This window comes from Bombina bombina, chromosome 4 (assembly GCF_027579735.1).
Source record: "Bombina bombina isolate aBomBom1 chromosome 4, aBomBom1.pri, whole genome shotgun sequence".
NCBI classification, from domain to species: Eukaryota; Metazoa; Chordata; class Amphibia; order Anura; family Bombinatoridae; genus Bombina; species Bombina bombina.
The window spans coordinates 353,654,298-353,675,415 of record NC_069502.1 but is presented as its reverse complement, the minus strand read 5'-3'; the positions used below and the strand labels follow the sequence as shown (position 1 = coordinate 353,675,415).

Sequence of the window (21,118 nt, the reverse complement as noted above, 5' to 3'; positions counted from 1 at the left end):
GATGCACTGACTCCAGCCTCAGTCCACTTCTTGTGAAAGTCCCCAACACTTTTAAATGGCAATTTCCTGACAATTCTCTCCAGGCTGTGGTCATCCCTGCTGCTTGTGCACCTTTTTCTTCCACACTTTTCCCTTCCACATAACTTTCTATTAATGTGCTTTGATACAGCACTTTGGGAACATCCAACTTCTTTTGCAATTACCTTTTGAGGCTTTCCCTCCTTATGGAGGGTGTCAATGATGGTTTTCTGAACAACTGTCAGGTCAGCAGTCTTTCCCATTATTGTGATTCCTACTAATCCAGACTGAGAGACCATTTAAAGGCTCAGGAACCCTTTGCAGGTGCTATGGCTTAATTATCTGATTAGAGTGTGACACTTTGAGCCTAGAATATTGAACCTTTTCACAATATTCAAATTTTCTGAGATTGTGGATTCGGGTTTTCATGAGCTGTAAGCCATAATCATCACCATTATGACAAATCATGCCTTGAACTATCTTGCTTTGCATGTAATGAGTCTATCTCATATATCAGTTTCACCTTTTATTATTAATATTTTTTATTGAGGTAGCAATTACATACACAAAGAAAAACTTTTGTCATGGCAACACGCCTATCAACATAAATCAAGTCTCATGTATCCAATACAGAAGGCATGTCTTAGAGACTGTAAACAGTAACAGATCCTATACAATAGGAAGTATAATAGGCCATGAGTGGCACCTCTTTTTGTATACAAACATTTTAAATTGGACACTAGAGAACAGGGTAGTAAATGATAATCATGAGACCTAACTTTCTTGTACATACTCTGAATAACAATAAATTGGCTTTTATGTGTCCACAACATAGTCATCATAACATAAAGCAATATATTTTAACATAGAAAAATATTATCGTGCACCTGGATCATAATCTCACCTTAAAAGCTCAACAACATCCAGGTGATTATAAGAAAGTTCTGAATGATACTAGCAATGTCGAGGCAACAGAGTGGGAAGAGAGAAAAAAAAAGGAAAAGAAAAGTGCAGGAGGGGTTAACAGGTGTCAGCACCTTTGTCTATACTCTGTTGTTCCCTATTTATCTGCTCTCACCCAATTTTCCCAAGTCACCCAGACCTGCCCGTGTAGTCTCAGTTTACCTATACATTTTAAAGAGTATTCTTCCATTGTGCTAATATGTTCAAGGATATCTCTAACCATACGGAATGCAATCTGGGAAGTTCCCAGCCAGCTTCTCGCTATGGCCAACTTTGTGGGCAAAAGGATGATGATGCACAGCGTTCTCTCATGTTGGGTCAGTCTTCCTAGCCCCAGGTGAAAGAGGGCAGTGTCTGGTGTCAGTTTGTGGATTAAGCCCAATTTGTGGATTAAGCCCATTTGATCTAATAACGTCTCCACCTGGTCCCATACCTCCTTTATCCTACTACAACTCCACAAAATGTGAAAGTGAGAACCCCTTTGGCCACATCCTCTCCAGCACTCATTCGACTTTTGGGGAAACATCTTATGTAGTTGAACTGGGACCCTATGCCAGTGCAGCACTAATTTAATAAATAATTCATATAGCGTAACACAATATATTGCTGCTCTCGTAAATTGTATGGCTTTTTGCCATTCTAGTTCAGTGTGCGCCCGCCCCATTTCTCTCTCCCACTCCAGGACATGGAACACCTTCATTTGATCTAATAACGTCTCCACCTGGTCCCATACCTCCTTTATCCTACTACAACTCCACAAAATGTGAAAGTGAGAACCCCTTTGGCCACATCCTCTCCAGCACTCATTCGACTTTTGGGGAAACATCTTATGTAGTTGAACTGGGACCCTATGCCAGTGCAGCACTAATTTAATAAATAATTCATATAGCGTAACACAATATATTGCTGCTCTCGTAAATTGTATGGCTTTTTGCCATTCTAGTTCAGTGTGCGCCCGCCCCATTTCTCTCTCCCACTCCAGGACATGGAACACCTTCACAAACCCTTCCGAGTCTAGTAATACAGTAGTTTATAATGAATTCTCAGGGCTTTACGAAGTGACTTGCCAGCAAGCTATCTCTTTCCCATTGAGTCATTTCCCTATGTTTATCTTTCTGTAAACCCCACGCCAATATCATAGAAACCAATCTAAAGTATTCAAAATGGTGCTTCTTAGGTATATCTACATCTGACAGACCAGAGGCCTGTGTTACCAAGCCGCGTGGTGTATACAGATCCTGGACATGTTTTACTCCCCAAGCGGACCACCCCCTAGGGTGTGAGTCTGGTAGGCAGAGCAACAGCGCCCTGACCGAATGGGCAGGGTATGGGTGTGGTGCGACCCATGGTAAATTCCGGAGCTCCCTCCATGTCTTTATGTAGGCCTTAATAACAGGGTTATTCACACCCACAAGTATATCTGCGTGTTGTGGGACCCATATGAGATCTTCAAGGGGTAAGCCCACTGGGAGCACTGCTTGTTCCAGCTGTCCCCATCTTGTGTCTTTGGGCAGTGTCCCCCATGCCGCTATATGAGAAAGCATGTTGGCTTTATGGTAGCTACAAATATTGGGAGCTGCGGGAACCCCATTTAGCATAGGTTTTTGTAGCTGTTGCATCGCAATTTGCGGGGGTTTACCCTGCCAGACAAACCTATTTATCACAGATTAAAAATGGTTCAAGGTATAGTTCTGGATCATCAATGGAATATACCTAAAGAGGTATGTGGCCTTAGGCAGTAGCATAATTTTTACTGATTGGATTCTCCCAATCCATGAGATCTCAAATTTGGACCATTTGGCCGTTAGAGTCTCAAATTCTCTGAAAAGTGGATCATAATTGGCGTGGATCACTTTTTTAGGGTAAGGTGAGAGGATGACCCCCAAATGCTTCAGCTGGTTAGTGGACCAACTGAATGGATAAGTCTCTTTGAGTTTGGAAAGCTGCGCTGGGGGAAGGTTTAAGGCCAAAGCCTCCATTTTTGTATAATTAAGCTTATAGTAAGACAAACTACCCAATCTTCCAAGAATCTCAAATACCGCTGGTAGCGAAATTTCAGGTTCTGTGATAAAAAAGGTGAGATCATCTGCAAATAATGCAAGCTTCTGTAAGGTGCCATGTATCAGTAATCCCTGTACTTCAGTCGACCGTCTGATCATGGCTGCCAGAGGCTCGATAATAAGTACAAAAAGGAGGGGGGATAACGGGCACCCCTGTCTGGTCCCGTTCCTAATAACAAAGGATTTGGAGCAAAATCCCTTCCCTCTAACTCTATCCGAGGGATTGGAGTACAGAGCTATGATGACTGTAATAAGATGCATTGGAAACCCGAAGGCTCTCAAAACCTCCTCCATATACTCCCACCGTACCCTGTAAAACACTTTTTCTGTGTCTAGTGACAGGGCAACTAGTGGAAGTCCCAGGGAAGCAGATTCAGTAAGTATATCTAATAATCTGTGCATGTTGTCTGAGTCTTGCCGGCCACAGACAAATCCCACCTGGTCCAAATGGACCAAAGAGGGAAGGACCCTGCCCATCCTATTGGCCAAAATCTTTGAATACATCTTAGTATCCACATTTATTAAAGATATGGGCTGATAGATTTTGCAATGGCTTTGGTCCTTCCCCGGTTTGGGTATGGTCACTATTTCTGCCTCCCAATATTCTTTTGGAAAGTACCCCATCTGGAAAGCCGAATTTAAGACGGAGAGCAGGGTGGGACTAATTTCTGCTGAGAGCTTCTTATAGAAGGCTTTATGCAGCTTCAGCTCCTTGATCGCCTGGGCTACCTCTGCAAGAGTAATTGGGGCAGACAGTGGTTCCTCTGCCTCGGTGGGGACTTTAGGTAAATTAAGGTCCTGTAAGGCCATATTATTTCCTCTCTAGAGAGAATCTGCCAGTGTTCCGAGGATGATATTTGATAGAGTCTACTGTAATAGTCGACAAAGGCTTCTCCAATATCTCTGGGGGAATAACATCTCCCCTTCCCCTTCTAGATGTAAGCTATTATACTCATTAGCATTTTTTGGCGGAGCCTATTCGCTAACAAGCGGTCTGCCTTGTTTCCACTATAATAGTATTTCATTTTTAAATGCTTAAGATTCGTCTGGACTTGTTCTATTTCCAGGTCTCAGATTTGAGTCTTTAGAGACTGCCACCCCTCAGTATTTGAGGGAGAGGTACTGCCCGTTCCCTAACCATGACCAGCTTACTATATAGCTGCGCCAGTGTCTCTCCTCTTTGTTTTTTGTTCTGGGAGTCCTTTTTTATAAGGATTCCTCTCATGTAGGCCTTCAAGGCCAACCACACTATATGGATCGGGGTTTCCCCATTTACGTTAATCTTTAGGAATTTGAGAACTTCCCTGGACCACTCGAGCATGAGGACATCCTGGAACAAATGGTCTGGCATACTCCATCTCCTGGGCCCCTCTTGGGCAACCATCGGGTCAAAACTGACCACCACCGCATCATGATCTGACCACATACATGGCACTATAGAAGAACCTCGAACCATCTGCATCGCCCAAGGATCACAGAAGACATAATCCAGCCTGGAGAAGGAAGAGTGCGGGGCTGAGTAAAAAGTATGATCGCAGGCGTCCGGGTGTAAAGCCCTCCAAATATTGTGCAAATCATAGTGGGCTGTCAATTTTCTAAATCTCGAGACATGAAATCCCTATTTTTATCTCCCGCTTTTGGTGTATTCCCCCTCCTATCTCTCTTAGGGTCCCAAATCATGTTAAGATCACCAGCTTGGAGGATGTGGCCCTGTTTTACTTTAGATACAGTCAGGACTCAGGAGGAGTTACTTAAGAAAACTAGCCTGGTTAGTGTTGGGTAGGTAAGCGGCCACTAGCGTGTACACAACACAGTTCAGGTGGCACACACATATCACATAGCGGCCTGCCGAGTTGCAGTCAGAATATATAGGTTTGTATGCTAATTGGTTCCCTATCAGTATCGTCACCCCCTTGCCTTCTTGTGAAAAGTGGATGAAATTGTAACTGGGTATCTTGGTGTTTTAAGTCTAGAAGCTCCCTCTTCAGTCCAGTGAGTCACTTGAAGGAAAGCTAAGTCTATGTGTTGTGTCTGGAGGTATTTTAGGAGTAAACTCCTTTTTGTTGGAGAATTGAGACCCGTAGTGTTTAAAGTGCACAGTTTCATGATGGGGACTTGTGATAGAGTGAGGGGAGAAAAAAAAAAGAGAAGGTATAAGTAGGAGTACGGTTATGGGAAATCAAAAAGGGCCCTGTCGTCTCGGCATGGCAGAGACTTCCTAACTCTGCCAAAAGTATGCGGAGGGCTCCATGGTCCCCTAAAGACAAGTTGTGTAGTGGGGGGCGGAGCTAACAATAGTCCCAGCCCCCCCCCCCCCGAAACAAAGTGAGCTCAAAGGAGCTTAAATGTTCAGATAACATCCTTAAAAGTATATGCAATTGGATATAGCTATAAACTCAACATAGTAACAACAAGCCTACTTAAATACATAAAGTGTTCAAGCCTAATCTTGGTTGGTATATAATAGGTGGAATGTGGGCCCCATCAAGGCGACCTAGGTCAGCCCCGAAATGCCCGCTGTCACACACGGCTAGTAGGGCACGAGGGCAGCCGTCCCCTAGTATCAATCAGCATATCACTTATTTGTGTCCCCAGCCGCCCAAGACCTGACCCTCCTGTTCTCAGATATTACGTCACCAAATTGGCACACGGAGGAAGATATCGTGACCTCACATCTTGTGCGGGTATAAACACAAACCCTCCCCCACAATCCTGGGGAGGAGGATAAAATAAGAGAGCTAGTCCCATTCTTATTCAAAACATGCATGAAAACATTCTAACTTTTTTTGTAAGCCCAAACCCTAATTATGTTCCCTTCTGGCAATGTGCCCCCTGTTTCACAGTTAATAGGGTTTGGGACCTTTGATGCAGCCAAAAAGGCTGCACATCCTCTAATAATACTTGATTGCCAGGCGGGGACACAAGTGCCTCCTCCACCCATAATAGGAAAATGAACAGTCAAGTAATGTGCACATATGAAACATTAAATATTTTACAGTGAGACATTATGACCTTTTTATAAGAGTGGACCCTGGTTTCTGTTGTCCCCATGTGGCAATCTGCCTCTTCTCTCATATTTGACGGGGCCTGTGACCTCCGCCAGAAAGGCCAATCTGTCTCTACTTGCAGCCCATTGCCAGATGGGTACCCAGAATCCCCTTCCTACCTATAGTGCAAATTTAAACAGTCAGAATAAGTGCATTGGTACCATACTAAACCTTTTAACTTCCAGGGAGAGCCAAGGGACATTCAGCCCCCTAACTGTCCCACCCCTAAACACTTTATGGTGAAACTAATAGTATATTTCCTCTAGTGACCATGGGTCAGGCATTTAGCAGTGAGCCCCCCGGGTTCTCAACTCAGACATTTAACATTGGGCCTCTTGGATTCCATTCTGGGGCATTTACCCTTAAATCAGGGTTTCCCCCAGGCGGGTGGGCAGAGACATTGGGATCATTAGGAGACCTCCTAGGGGAGGCCGGGGGGACCCTATCTTGGTGGTCCAGATGCCATATCCTCAAGAGTTCCTGCCCTTGTCTGGGTGTCAGAATAGTGTGTTGTGTTCCATCTTTCGTGACTATCAGTTTGGTCAGAAACCCCCACCTGTACCTGATCTGGTTGACTCTCAGGGTTCTGGTGACCTCCGAGAAACTCCTCCTCTGTGCCAGGGTGTAAGAGGAGAGGTCCAGGAACAGGGAGACCTTACTAAATTGCCCATTGAGTTGTGGGGAGCACAGCATGGCTCTCATCAGCTTGTCCTTGTAGGAGTAATAGTGTAGGCATGCTATGGTGTCTCTGGGCTTACCAGGGGGGAGGTTCCTAGATTTCGCTGTTCTGTGAATCTGGTCTATTCTGCCTGTGTCACCAGTAGCTGGGCCAATGATTGATTGGAAGAGGCATTGAGCATATTCTTCTAGGTCCTGTGGGAGAACTGATTCAGGGATCCCCCTCAGCCTCACATTATTTCACCTGGATCTGACTTCCAAGTATGCCACTTTTGCCTCCAAAGATGATACTTGGTCAGTCAGGCTCTGTGTTTGTCCAACCCAGTTAACATGGTCTACCATGAGGTCCTCCTGTTTTCTCTCTATGATGTCGGTACGTTCATTGATAGAAGAAATATCTCGCCTTAGGTCTTCGAAAGATCTCTCCAATTTATCAAATCGCCTTGTAAGGGTCTGATTTTGGTTTTCAAACATGCGTTGGATAGAGACAAGCGGGAGTACTGCCGGGAGTACTTGGACTAGAGAGCCTGCTATCTAGGTGGTCATCCGGCAAGTCTGAGGCAAGAGATTGCTCGTCTTTAGATCTAGCATTATCTCTGTTCTCATGAGGATGAAAGTGGTCCATCACTGTTGTCCTAAGCCCAAGGTTTCCTTTCTGTTTCTTCTTTGCTTGCTGCAACATGTTGATTTACAATGCCTTTAATAGTATAACAGGTGTATTGGTCAATATGTGGATGTTATCTTCTTGAAATGGAAAGGGGGGCATATAGGACCCTTTAATCTGACATTAGGATAGAGGGTAAGCTCAGGGTATGTAAAACTGTAGATATCCAGAGGAGGGTCATCCCTAGGAGGATGTCTCACATATCTGCTTCGAGTTGATGTGTATTGAGGTGTACAATCTGCCTTCCTGACCCACCCCTGAGAAACCGCTTACTATGTGGCCCTCTCCTGGGGAGGTTGTCACCATAGGACAATGTGGGGAAAGGGAATGGGGATATGACCCACTAACAGTAACTCAGCAGGAAAGGAAGGAGAGGGCCCAATGTATGCCTAAAGGAGTAACAAAATGTTAGGCAGCGTAAAATGATGGCCCCTCAGATGCATATACACAGTAAACAAACAGGCAAGGAAAAAATGCGATTGCTATTATACAAAGAAAAATGACACTACACTTTGAGAAGCTTGCTCAAAGATACCCAGCTGACGCAGCAGCTATTTCTATATATCGTAGATCTTGATAGAGTAACCCTGAGTTCAAGGCTTGCAAGGCCTATTAATTAAAAGTCCCTCCTGTAGACTCCCAGATAGGCCCTGCAGACCCCTCAGGTAGAGTTATGTATAATGAGGCACCTCCACCACCTAAGCTTTGGGAATCAGTCCTCCCTTTACAGCCCCATGTCGTCCAAGAGAGGGGTAGTGATTTATCTTGCAGCAGAGGGTATGCAGTTCTTACAGTGCAGTTCCAAATTTAAAGGGAACTGGGGCATAGACTGTAGACTAGGGGGACCCCCTGGGCAGCAGCAAATAGCGCAAACTGTTAAGTATAAATGGATCTCAGGCAGCTCCCTCAGCAAAGCCCCACTGCATCAACTATGGATTGTATTCTGCTGCTAGGGCATAAAGTAGAGACAGTCAGTGTAACTAAGAACTATACAGGGAAAACTTGGCAGCAGCAGACACTATAAAGCAGAAAAAAGTCTCACCCGAGTCCACCGAGAAGGAAGCTCCACTGAGTCTCACTGCTACAGGCCCATAAGGTGTCCACCGAGCCAGTCCAGAAGAGGAGCCGCTTCCCTGCCTGCCAAACTGGAGGAGTTGGTGCCCAACCGTACTGATATTTCTCTCAGTGAAAGGAGGCAGGCAAGGGTTCCGAGGTATGAGGCAGTGCAGGGATTACCCCGCTGGTAGTGGCCACGTGGGCACAGATCGCGTCTTTTATTTCTTAGAAGGCCACAAGATGGCCACGCTTTGCGCCAAACAAGGCACTAATGCTACCGGGTCCCCGGTCAACCGACACAATGGCACATCCAAATTATCATCTGTGCCAGTATTCCTCCTCCGATATTCCGGTTCTTAATTCTAGAGCCCCTGTGGCTCTCAATATGATCCATTCTGCCCCAGGACTCCTTGAGAGATGAGCAGCCCAACTCCGGTCCGTCAGCCATTCAGATGACCCCACAGTCCCTGCGGCAGTAGGTCCATGGCAGGGCAGGTCACTTGTTCTCCGGAGAAGATCCCCGACCCTCCAGAGCTAAGGGAACAGTGTTCCTCTGGCTCTCAAACCACTGGGCAGGTTGTCAGGAAATGTGGCTTTCAAACAGCTAGCAATCCCCTCCGGGACCCAGCTGGTAGATAGAATAGGTAAAAGCCAAGCAGATAATCTTTTTCTGCTGAATTAGTGCCCCTTAGAGTCTATATTAGATCAGTTGGAGCCTGGAGCTCTTTGCCTATGCGTCTGTTTAGCTTGGCGGCTAGCTTCGGCCCCCCTAGTTTCACCTTTTAAGATGCATTAGTGAAATAAATGAACTTTTGCACAATATTCTAATTTTTCGAGTTTCACCTGTATATATCAAAAGAGAAAAGGGTGCAGACACATCCTTGTTGCAATAAAAAATTCTGATATTTATTGTATTCAAAGTATTTTCAGAATATCCAATTGTTAGTTATACCAAAAGGTAAAATCTGACGTGTTTCCTGTGCCACCAGGCACACTTACACTACTCTCCCTTTGTCTAGAGTATAGTGGCACAGAATTTTTAAGTTACTTCATGGGTTTGTTTGCATCCATGTTTCATGTTTCCTCTGTCACTTGCAAAGTTTGTTGAAGTATGTTAGCAGGTACCAAAGAATTGTTCAAGGGCTTAGAAATATGAACACTTTCTGATTCACATTCTCTCTCTCACACACATGTAAAGTATGTAGCATTTGTGTTATTTCTATAAAAGGATTTTGTTTTTGTTACTCTCAGTTACCATTAAAAACATAATTTATTCTTACCTGATAAATTAATTTATTTCATGGCAGTGAGAGTCCATGATCTATTACTCCTGGAAATTACTCTTCTCTGCAGTTAGGAGGAGGCAAAGATTGCCAAACCCCAGGAACTCTTTCATACAGGTGGTTTGAGTCCATAATCCATTACTCCTTAGAAACTAATACTCAAGCAGTAGTGTCCACAAGTAAGGAAACATAAAGGGTGGGATTTAAAGGTACAGTCTACTCCAGAATATTTATTGTTTAAAAAGAAAGATAATCCTTTTAATAGACATTCCTAAGTTTTGCATAATCAACACGATGATATCAATTTATTTTTTACCTTTGTGATTACATTGCATCTAAGCCTCTCTCTGCAGACTGTCCCCTTATTTCAGTTCTTTTGACAGATTTGCATTTCAGCTGACTCATAAATAACTCCACGGGAGTAAGCACAATGTTATCTATATGGCACACATCAACTAGCAATGTCTAGCTGAGAAAAACTGTCAAAATGCACAGAGATATGAGGTGGCCTTCAAGGGTTTAGAAATTAGCATATGAGTCTACCTAGGTTTAGCTTTCAATGAAGAATATGAAGAGAACAAAACAAATTTGATGATAAAAGTAAATTGGAAAGTTGTTTAAAATTGCAAGTCATTTCTGAATCAAGAAACTTTAGTTTTGACTAGACTGCCACTTTAAGAAACATCTTTTTTTCACTGAAAAACTAAATCCACAATCCCAAATAAAACCCTTAAAAAAGGCAAAAATCATGCAATAAAAATGGTAGAATTTAAGAAAAAATAGCTGCCTTGCAATGTTGGACAACTAATGCCTCATTCCTAAAAGGCGAAGAAATGGCAATAAATCTATTAGAATGAGCAGTAATCCATTAAAATAAAGGCTAATCTGCCTTCAAAAAAAGACTTATGGAACAGAAGTCTTAACCAAGAAGATAAAGAAATGGCAGAAGCTTATTGCCCTTTTCTGTAACTAGAAAAGAACACAAACTAGAAGTTTGTCTGAAAACTATACTAGTGCCAATATAATACTTTGACACCTTAAAAACAAATTCCTAGGAACACTAGGGAAGAAAAAAATCTAGTCCTAAGAAACTGCCTTATTCTATAATATTAAGATAAAGAAGATCATATAAAAGAGCAGATAACTCTTTCTAGCAGAAAAATACAGACAGAATATATATATATATATATATATATATATATATATATATATATATATGTAGCCGGACAGATAGCTCAGCATGCTAAGGCACTGTGGCTGCGCTCTGTAGCAACCCAAGGGTTGCAGGTCCGATCCCCTGCGAGGTCCACTCAGCCTTTCATCCTTATTCGGTCATTAAAATGAGCAGCCCCTTGAGACCCTTACGGGTGATTAGCCACGATTTACAAGTACCCAATACATACATATATAGGCTCAAAAAGAGAAGCCTGCAAAACCAAGGAATTCTTAAAAGAATGCTAGGAAAAAAACATGACCCTTACATCAAGAAATAAAGGTGCTCTAAACCTTATAATAAAACTTCCTGAATACAGGCTCAATAACATAATCAGAGAACTCTCTCTGCTTAAGAACTATATGTTTAATCTCACTCCAGGAATATGAACAGCAGAAAAAACAATTGACTTCTGCCCAGGAAAGAATTCACAAAAGTGTTCTAATGGCCAAGGAACTGAGAGAGGTAAAACTCTCGTTCCAAGAGAGGCCAAATCTGAATGGAGTTAATTTTTTTTTATAAGGAAACCACACCCCTGAGGAAACCAAAATAAAACTTGCCCTCTCTGAGCCCCCCAGATGCCCCCCATCTTGAAAAACTTGCATCTGTAAAGAATACAGACCCAGTAGGATGAAAAAAAGAAGCCCTCTGCAAAATAAGCTGATGATACAGCCACGTGATAGAGAGTGGATCAATCTGAAATCTATATTGATTTAGTGTTTTTTTGTTTTTTGTAATTTAGGTAATTGTATTTAATTAAGGTAATGTATTTAATTGTAGTCTAATGTTAGGTATTAGTGTAAGACAAGTTAGGTTTTATTTTACAGGTAAATTTGTATTTATTTTAGCTAGGTAATTAGTAAATAGTTAATACCTATTTAGTAACTATTCTACCTAGTTAAAATAAATACAAACTTGCCTGTGAAATAAAAATAAAACCTAAGCTAGATACAATGTAACTATTAGTTATATTGTAGCTAGCTTACGGCTAGATTTAGAGTTCTGTGGCCAAAGTGGTGTGTTAGCTACGCTGGCTTTTTTCCCCCCGCACCTTTTAAATACCGCTGGTATTTAGAGTTCACAGAATGGCTGTGTTAGGCTCCAAAAAAGGAGCGCAGAGCATAATTTACCGCCACTGCAACTCTCGATACCAGCGGTGCTTACGGACGCGGCCAGCTTAAAAAATGTGCTCCTGCACGATATCCCCATAGGAAACAATGGGGCATTTTGAGCTGAAAAAAAAAACTAACACCTGCAAAAAAGCAGCGTTCAGCTCTTAACGCAGCCCCATTGTTTCCTATGGGGAAACAGTTTCTATGTCTGCACCTAACACCCTAACATGTACCCCGAGTCTAAACACCCCTAACCTTACACTTATTAACCCCTAATCTGCCACCCCCACTATCGCTGACCCCTGCATATTATTATTAACCCCTAATCTGCCGCTCCGGACACCGCCGCAACCTACATTATCCCTATGTACCCCTAATCTGCTGCCCCTAACACCGCCGACCCCTATATTATATTTATTAACCCCTAATCTGCCTCCCCCGCTATCGCTGACCCCTGCATATTATTATTAACCCCTAATCTGCTGCTCCGGACACCGTCGCAACCTACATTATCCCTATGTACCCCTAATCTGCTGCCCCTAACACCGCCGACCCCTATATTATATTTATTAACCCCTAATCTGCCGCCCCCAACGTCGCCTCCACCTACCTACAATAATTAACCCCTAATCTGCCGACCGGAACAGCCAATAGAATGCGAGCTCAATCTGATTGGCTGATTGGATCAGCCAATCGGATTGAACTTGAATCTGATTGGCTGATTCCATCAACCAATCAGAATTTTCCTATCAGCCAATCGGAATTTGAGGGATGCCATATTGGTTGACGTCCCTTAAAGGAACCGTCATTCGTCGGGAAGTCGTCGGTGAAGATGGATGTTCCGCGTCGGCGGGATGAACTACATGGATCCGGAAGAAAGAAGATTGAAGATGCCGCTTGATAGAAGACTACAGTCGGATCATGGACCTCTTCAGCTCCCGCTTGGATGAAGACTTCAGCCGGATCATGGACATCTTCAGCCCCCCGCTTGGGCTTGGATCAAGACATCGGAGGCTCTTCTGGATCGATCGTTAAACCCGGCGTGGTGAAGACAAGGTAGGGAGATCTTCAGGGGCATAGTGTTAGGTTTATTTAAGGGGGGTTTGGGTTAGATTAGGGGTATGTGGGTGGTGGGTTGTAATGTTGGGGGGGTATTGTATGTTTTTTTTACAGGCAAAAGATCTGAATTCTTTGGGGCATGCCCCGCAAAGGGCCCTTTTCAGGGCTTGTAAGGTAAAAGAGCTTTTCTATTTTAATTTTAGAATAGGGTAGGGCATTTTTTTATTTTGGGGGTCTTTGTTATTTTATTAGGGGGCTTAGAGTAGGTGTAATTAGTTTAAAATTGTTGTAATATTTTTCTAATGTTTGTAAATATTTTTTTATTTTTTGTAACTTAGTACTTTTTTATTTTTTGTACTTTAGTTAGTTTATTTATTTGTATTTATTTGTAGGTATTGTATTTAATTAATTTATTGATAGTGTAGTGTTAGGTTTAATTGTAGATAATTGTAGGTAGTTTATGTAATTTATTTATTGATAGTGTAGTGTTAGGTTTAATTGTAACTTAGATTAGGATTTATTTTACAGGTAATTTTTTTAATTATTTTAACTAGGTAGCTATTAAATAGTTATTAACTATTTAATAGCTATTGTACCTGGTTAAAATAATTACAAAGTTGCCTGTAAAATAAATATTAATCCTAAAATAGCTACAATATAATTATAATTTATATTGTAGCTATATTAGGATTTATTTTACAGGTAAGTATTTAGCTTTAAATAGGATTAATTTATCTAATAAAAGTTAATTTATTTTGTTAGATTTAAATTATATTTAACTTAGGGGGGTGTTAGGGTTAGGGTTAGAATTAGCTTTAGGGGTTAAAAAATGTATTAGAGTAGCGGTGAGGTCCGGTCGGCAGATTAGGGGTTAATGCTTGAAGTTAGGTGGCGGCGATGTTAGGGAGGGAAGATTAGGGGTTAATACTATTTATTATAGGGTTATTGAGGCGGGAGTGAGGCGGATTAGGGGTTAATACATTTGTTATAGTAGCGGTGAGGTCCCGTCGGCAGATTAGGGGTTAATAATTGTAGAGATAAATTTAAAAAAGTGGATTGGTGCGCGCTAAGGATGGTATTGCTAAACACTTACTCTAAAGATACAATCTCTGCTTGTATCAGCTTGTTAGCGCACTTTCTCTATCTTGAGGCTTAGGCTTCGTTATTGGTCATATGTTAATAATTGTAGGTAGGTGGCGGCAACATTGGGGGCGGCAGATTAGGGGTTAATAAATATAATATAGGGGTCGGCGGTGTTAGGGGCAGCAGATTAGGGGTACATAGGGATAACGTAGGTGGCGGCGGTGTGCGGTCGGCAGATTAGGGGTTAAAAAAATTTAATAGAGTGGCAGCGATGTGGGGGGACCTCGGTTTAGGGGTACATAGGTAGTTTATGGGTGTTAGTGTACTTTAGAGCACAGTAGTTAAGAGCTTTATGAACCGGCGTTAGCCCAGAAAGCTCTTAACTTCTGACTTTTTTCTGCGGCTGGAGTTTTGTCGTTAGATTTCTAACGCTCACTTCAGCCACGACTCTAAATACCGGCGTTAGAAAGATCCCATTGAAAAGATAGGATACGCAATTGACGTAAGGGGATCTGCGGTATGGAAAAGTTGTGGCTGGAAAGTGAGCGTTAGACCCTTTCCTGACTGACTCCAAATACCAGCGGGCGGTAAAAACCAGCGTTAGGAGCCTCTAACGCTGGTTTTGATGGCTACTGCCAAACTCTAAATCTAGCCATTAGAGTTTATTTTACAGGTAAGTATTTAGTTTTAAATATAAATTATTTAGTTATTAATAGTAGGTTTTATTTAGATTTATTTTAATTATATTTAGGTTAGGGAGTGTTAGGGTTGGGTTAATAAATTAAGTATAGTGGCAGCGACGTTGGGGGCGGCAGATTAGGGGTTAATAAATGTAGGTAGGTGGCGACGATGTTAGGGGTAGCAGATTAGGGGTTAATAATATTTAACTAGTGTTTGTGATGCGGGAGGGCGGAGGTTTAGGGGTTAATATGTTTATTATAGTGGGGATGATGTCCGGAGCGGCAGATTAGGGGTTAATAAGTAAAATTTAGGTGTTGGTAATGTCAGGGGTGGCAGATTAGGGGTTAAAAAGTGTAAGATTAGGGGTGTTTAGACTCGGGGTTCATGTTAGGGTGTTAGGTGTAAACATAAATTTTGTTTCCCCATAGGAATCAATGGGGCTGTGTTACAGAGCTTTACGCTGCTTTTTTGCAGGTGTTAGACTTTTTTCAGCCAGCTCTCCCCATTGATGTCTATGGGGAAATCATGCACAAGCGTGTAAAAGCAGCTCACCGCAGCTTTCAGCAGCGCTGGTATTGGAGTGCGGTATGGAGCTCAATTTTGCTCTACACTCACTTTTTGCCTGATAACGCCGAGTTTTTGTAAACCTGTAATACCAGCGCTGTTGGGAAGTGAGCGGTGACAATAACGTGTAAGTTATTACCAAGCAGCTCTTACCGCAAAACTCGAAATCTAGCCACTTATTAATAGAAGTAAATTGGAATTGCTCTGAATCATGAAAGTCATGAAAGTTTAAATTTGACTTTAGTGTCAAAAAATGTCAAAGCAGAAATTCCATGAACATCTATGGAAAGGCTTGGGACTAAATCCAAATAGGTGAAATAAATGCCACTGCCAATTCTCCAAATTCATCTTTCCAACAATCACTGTACTCTGAGGGTAAATCGGCCTTGCTCAGTCTCAAATCCCCTCTCATTGAAGAATAAAATGCACATCTTCATTCTTCAAACTCCTCCAGCGGTGGCAAAGACAAGATTGAGTTGCCAGTGAAGTGAGAGGGGTTTTATAGAGTTCCTGGGGTTTGGGAATCTTTTCCTCCTCCTAGTGTCAGGGAAGAGGAATTCCCAGGAGTAGACATATTGTTTTTCGCTGCTTGTCTCTATTAAGTTTATGTCACACTTTAAAGCACATCCTTAGGCATACAAATTGAACTGAGATAGATGAAAATATTCTATAACTAATTTCACATGAAATTAAACTGGGAATTAATAAACATATTTTAAAAGCCTTCCTGATATAAAATTGTATACATTTACTATATTAATTAATACTCTGACTAAATACTCTGCCTCTGTCTAAATTAGACAAAGATCATTAATGACTTGTTTAACACTTGACACTGAATGTTAAGAACTTGCAAATTGACTTTGACTTGCCTGTGTTGACTTGGGACTTGACTTGGGACTTGCCAGTGTTGACGCAGGACTTGACTTGGGACTTGAATGCAAAGACTCAAGACATACTTGTGACTTGTAAAACAATGACTTGGTCCTACCTGTGTGAGATATATTAAAATTACAATAATTATATATTTTAAAAATAAATAGGATTGTGAATACTGTACATTATACTGAAGGCACAATTACTATGGCTATTGAACTCATCATCTTTGCCAACAAAAGGAGAAAGCAATGAATGAAAATTATGAAATGGCATGGATATCATTGGATCTTGGCTTTAAAGCAAATTCAATACACACAAATTATATATTGCTACATTTTAACTTATCATTTTTTTTATCATCATACAATATTTAAGGAGGATTTAAGAAACATTTCCTATTTTCTTAAAACACGCAAATGGAATTTAATATATTATATATACAAGTGGAGCTGATTTTTTTATTTTGCGTTTGGGCCTCACACAATCAGTAGTGCTTGACATGATAATACATGGTAAGTCAGTTAGAACTGAAACAAAAACTTATTTTGTGCAAGAATTAAAATTAACACATGCCATATTTGTACTGGAAAGCGCTAATTAACATTTTGGCCTCATTTACCACAATATTAATATTACAAGCTGAGCTTTGCATGCCCATTTCATGTATATAATAATACACTTTCATTGTTGCTTTTAAAAATTGGTGTAAACGTTTACATTGAATGGTCCACACTAACACTAACCCTGCAATAAAAAATCACTGCCTGATCCCCAATTTAATTAAACCCCAATTCACCACTCCCCATCACAAATAACCCCCAACACTATTAACCCCTACACTGCCACCACCCCCTACACTATTAACTCCCAAAAGGGTCAAAATTAATGCAAACACCACCCCTATACTTTTAACCATTAACATTCAACTATCCTAATGCAAATACCACCCCTTACACTGTTAACCCCAAAACCACCAATACCCCAACACAAATACCACACTTATACTATTAACCGCTAAACTGCCATTACCCCAATGCCAATACTAACTGCTATACTATTAACTCCTAAACTACAACTACCCCCAATGAAAATACCACATCCTACACTGTTAACTGTTAAACCCCCATTACCCAAACACAAATACCACCATTACATTAATAACACCTAAACCCCCACTACCCCAATACAAACAATACCCTTATTATATAAACATTCTAACTGTTAACCCCCCAAGGCCCCCTATGTTACAAAAAAATGATATACAGAAAAATACAAAAAAATCAAACAAAGATATTTAGTCTGAAATCTTCTGTTCAGTGTCCAGCATTTGATTTGAAGTAGTCTATGATCCAGCACTGCTCGCCCTCGCATCCATATTCCTCTCTGCCTCAGTCTTCTTCCTGGGTCCTTCTCCTGAGTCCTCTTCTTGTGATCCTCTTCCATCTGTCCCCTCCAGCAGACTAGCTCTTCTCTGCCATTTTCTTTCTTTTATAGCAGAGTTTTGGAAGTTGTTTTCATCCTACTGGCTGATTTTCAAAAACCAACCAGTAGAATTAAAGCTCATTCTATTGGTTGTTCTGAAAATTCAAAGCAATGCTTAAATTTGTGTTTTATTTGTTATCTGGCCTATTTTGTTTTATATTAAGATTTTTATTTTTCTTAACTACTTCATGTGTATGTTTAAACTTGTCTTTACATTCCTTTCAGTCGTAAAAATCCTCTTGGTCTTATAATTGCACTGGATGAAACAAATTCTGCCAAAGGAGACTTCTTCTGGGATGATGGAGAATCTAGAGGTAATGTCCATGCAAGAAATAGCTTATGAGTTGATTAGTTATTATTGTGATTTCCTGAATTTTATGTGAAAAGTGATATTTCCAGAATATCTATGTTATGTTTATACTAATCTATTCTATGCAGCTTGCACTGCACTAAATCATGCATAATTCTATTGTTTTCTTTGTTTTTTTCTTAATTCCAGAAGTTTTTTTTCAAATCAACAAGCCCAAGCACCTCACTAAGGCCCTTCCAATGCTTGTGCTAAATTATCAGTGGATGTATGTGTTTGTGTTGTTGGAGGTAATGCATTACCTCATTCTGACATCTAATTTGTAGATAGCGTCTATCAAATAGATGTGCCCTGTTCCAACAACAGAAAATTAGCTGCAAAGCAACTATATGGATTGTAAAATGTATGACTAATTTAATAAGCTTTATATAAATATAGACAAAGGGCAATATAACAACTTTTAAATTAAGTTCAATAAGCCATTTGTGTTTCTGATGGTGTGAATAATGTTAGATATATGTATAATGCTTAATGTATTACTGATGTTCAAATAGCGATTACATTTATTTTATTCTTAAAGAATACAAAGTTCTAAAATATTTGTGTATACACTTAAAGGGACAGTAAACACTTTTTAATTACAAGACATATATGTTGTGTTGCAATAGAATAACATATTAGCTGAGTCTTAATGTTTTTAAAACACAATATCCTTTTTACTTCAGTTATTTTTCAATAGACAAAATTCACCCACCATTTTTCACCCACCATTTGCTTTATTGGGGGGAGCTATTCTTGGCTTTAGTCTGCAGACTTTAAAGCTAGTCACTGTTTTCAAATATGTAAAAAGTTAATTGTTTTGCAGTTGTTACTAGTTAAAGCAAATTAGGGACAAATATGTAGCAGGGTTGTACAGAGCTAAATTACATGAAAATGTAACAAAATACATTATGAAAATATACTGCAAAATAGTTCCATTATGCATAACTAAACATTTTATATAAAAATATCAGGGGGCTTACTGTCCCTTCAAAACACAATCAGGTTGCTCCATAATATTTGTTTTGATGGACTGATTTTTTTTTAATGTAGACAAATATATATATATATATATATATATACAAAACACGGAAGGGAACTGCACTCTCATACCGGACTGGGTACACATCCCATGACCCTGCAACATGCTCAGCCCTGGGTGCCACTGGCACTCACAGGAAGCTGTGCTGTCCACAGAGCCACAAGCAGTTAACCCCAGACAGGTCTGGGTGCAAGAACCATAGGGAAAATTACAAAACAAATTAATACAACACACAGAGAAAACCCAGCACTCACTTACAAGCTCTCAGCTAAGATTTAAAAGCAAAAATGGAAAGGTTAGTCACCGCATCTGGCCAAATGGGACAAGCTCAGGTACCACGTCAAGGTCCTCTCCAATACCTGAGACCCTAAAACAGCCACACAATGCAAGCTTTCAAATCCAAACAAACTGAAAACAAGGGAAGGGTGCACAGGAATATGTAACCACCCTAGAAATATACAAAACACGGAAGGGAACTGCACTCTCATACCGGACTGGGTACACATCCCATGACCCTGCAACATGCTCAGCCCTGGGTGCCACTGGCACTCACAGGAAGCTGTGCTGTCCACAGAGCCACAAGCAGTTAACCCCAGACAGGTCTGGGTGCAAGAACCATAGGGAAAATTACAAAACAAATTAATACAACACACAGAGAAAACCCAGCACTCACTTACAAGCTCTCAGCTAAGATTTAAAAGCAAAAATGGAAAGGTTAGTCACCGCATCTGGCCAAATGGGACAAGCTCAGGTACCACGTCAAGGTCCTCTCCAATACCTGAGACCCTAAAACAGCCACACAATGCAAGCTTTCAAATCCAAACAAACTGAAAACAAGGGAAGGGTGCACAGGAATATGTAACCACCCTAGAAATATACAAAACACGGAAGGGAACTGCACTCTCATACCGGACTGGGTACACATCCCATGACCCTGCAACATGCTCAGCCCTGGGTGCCACTGGCACTCACAGGAAGCTGTGCTGTCCACAGAGCCACAAGCAGTTAACCCCAGACAGGTCTGGGTGCAAGAACCATAGGGAAAATTACAAAACAAATTAATACAACACACAGAGAAAACCCAGCACTCACTTACAAGCTCTCAGCTAAGATTTAAAAGCAAAAATGGAAAGGTTAGTCACCGCATCTGGCCAAATGGGACAAGCTCAGGTACCACGTCAAGGTCCTCTCCAATACCTGAGACCCTAAAACAGCCACACAATGCAAGCTTTCAAATCCAAACAAACTGAAAACAAGGGAAGGGTGCACAGGAATATGTAACCACCCTAGAAATATACAAAACACGGAAGGGAACTGCACTCTCATACCGGACTGGGTACACATCCCATGACCCTGCAACATGCTCAGCCCTGGGTGCCACTGGCACTCACAGGAAGCTGTGCTGTCCACAGAGCCACAAGCAGTTAACCCCAGACAGGTCTGGGTGCAAGAACCATAGGGAAAATTACAAAACAAATTAATACAACACACAGAGAAAACCCAGCACTCACTTACAAGCTCTCAGCTAAGATTTAAAAGCAAAAATGGAAAGGTTAGTCACCGCATCTGGCCAAATGGGACAAGCTCAGGTACCACGTCAAGGTCCTCTCCAATACCTGAGACCCTAAAACAGCCACACAATGCAAGCTTTCAAATCCAAACAAACTGAAAACAAGGGAAGGGTGCACAGGAATATGTAACCACCCTAGAAATATACAAAACACGGAAGGGAACTGCACTCTCATACCGGACTGGGTACACATCCCATGACCCTGCAACATGCTCAGCCCTGGGTGCCACTGGCACTCACAGGAAGCTGTGCTGTCCACAGAGCCACAAGCAGTTAACCCCAGACAGGTCTGGGTGCAAGAACCATAGGGAAAATTAC

General features: G+C 41.3%; 1 protein-coding gene across 1 annotated transcript in view; it reads left to right on the top strand.

Annotated features, from left to right (window-relative positions):
* Positions 1 to 21,118, top strand: part of MGAM (maltase-glucoamylase) — a 300,259-nt gene that overhangs the window by 115,060 nt on the left and 164,081 nt on the right. The window contains exon 22 of the mRNA XM_053710109.1: positions 18,068 to 18,156. Within this exon, the coding sequence (XP_053566084.1) occupies positions 18,068 to 18,156 (89 nt within the window). The remainder of the gene's footprint in view (positions 1 to 18,067; positions 18,157 to 21,118) is intronic.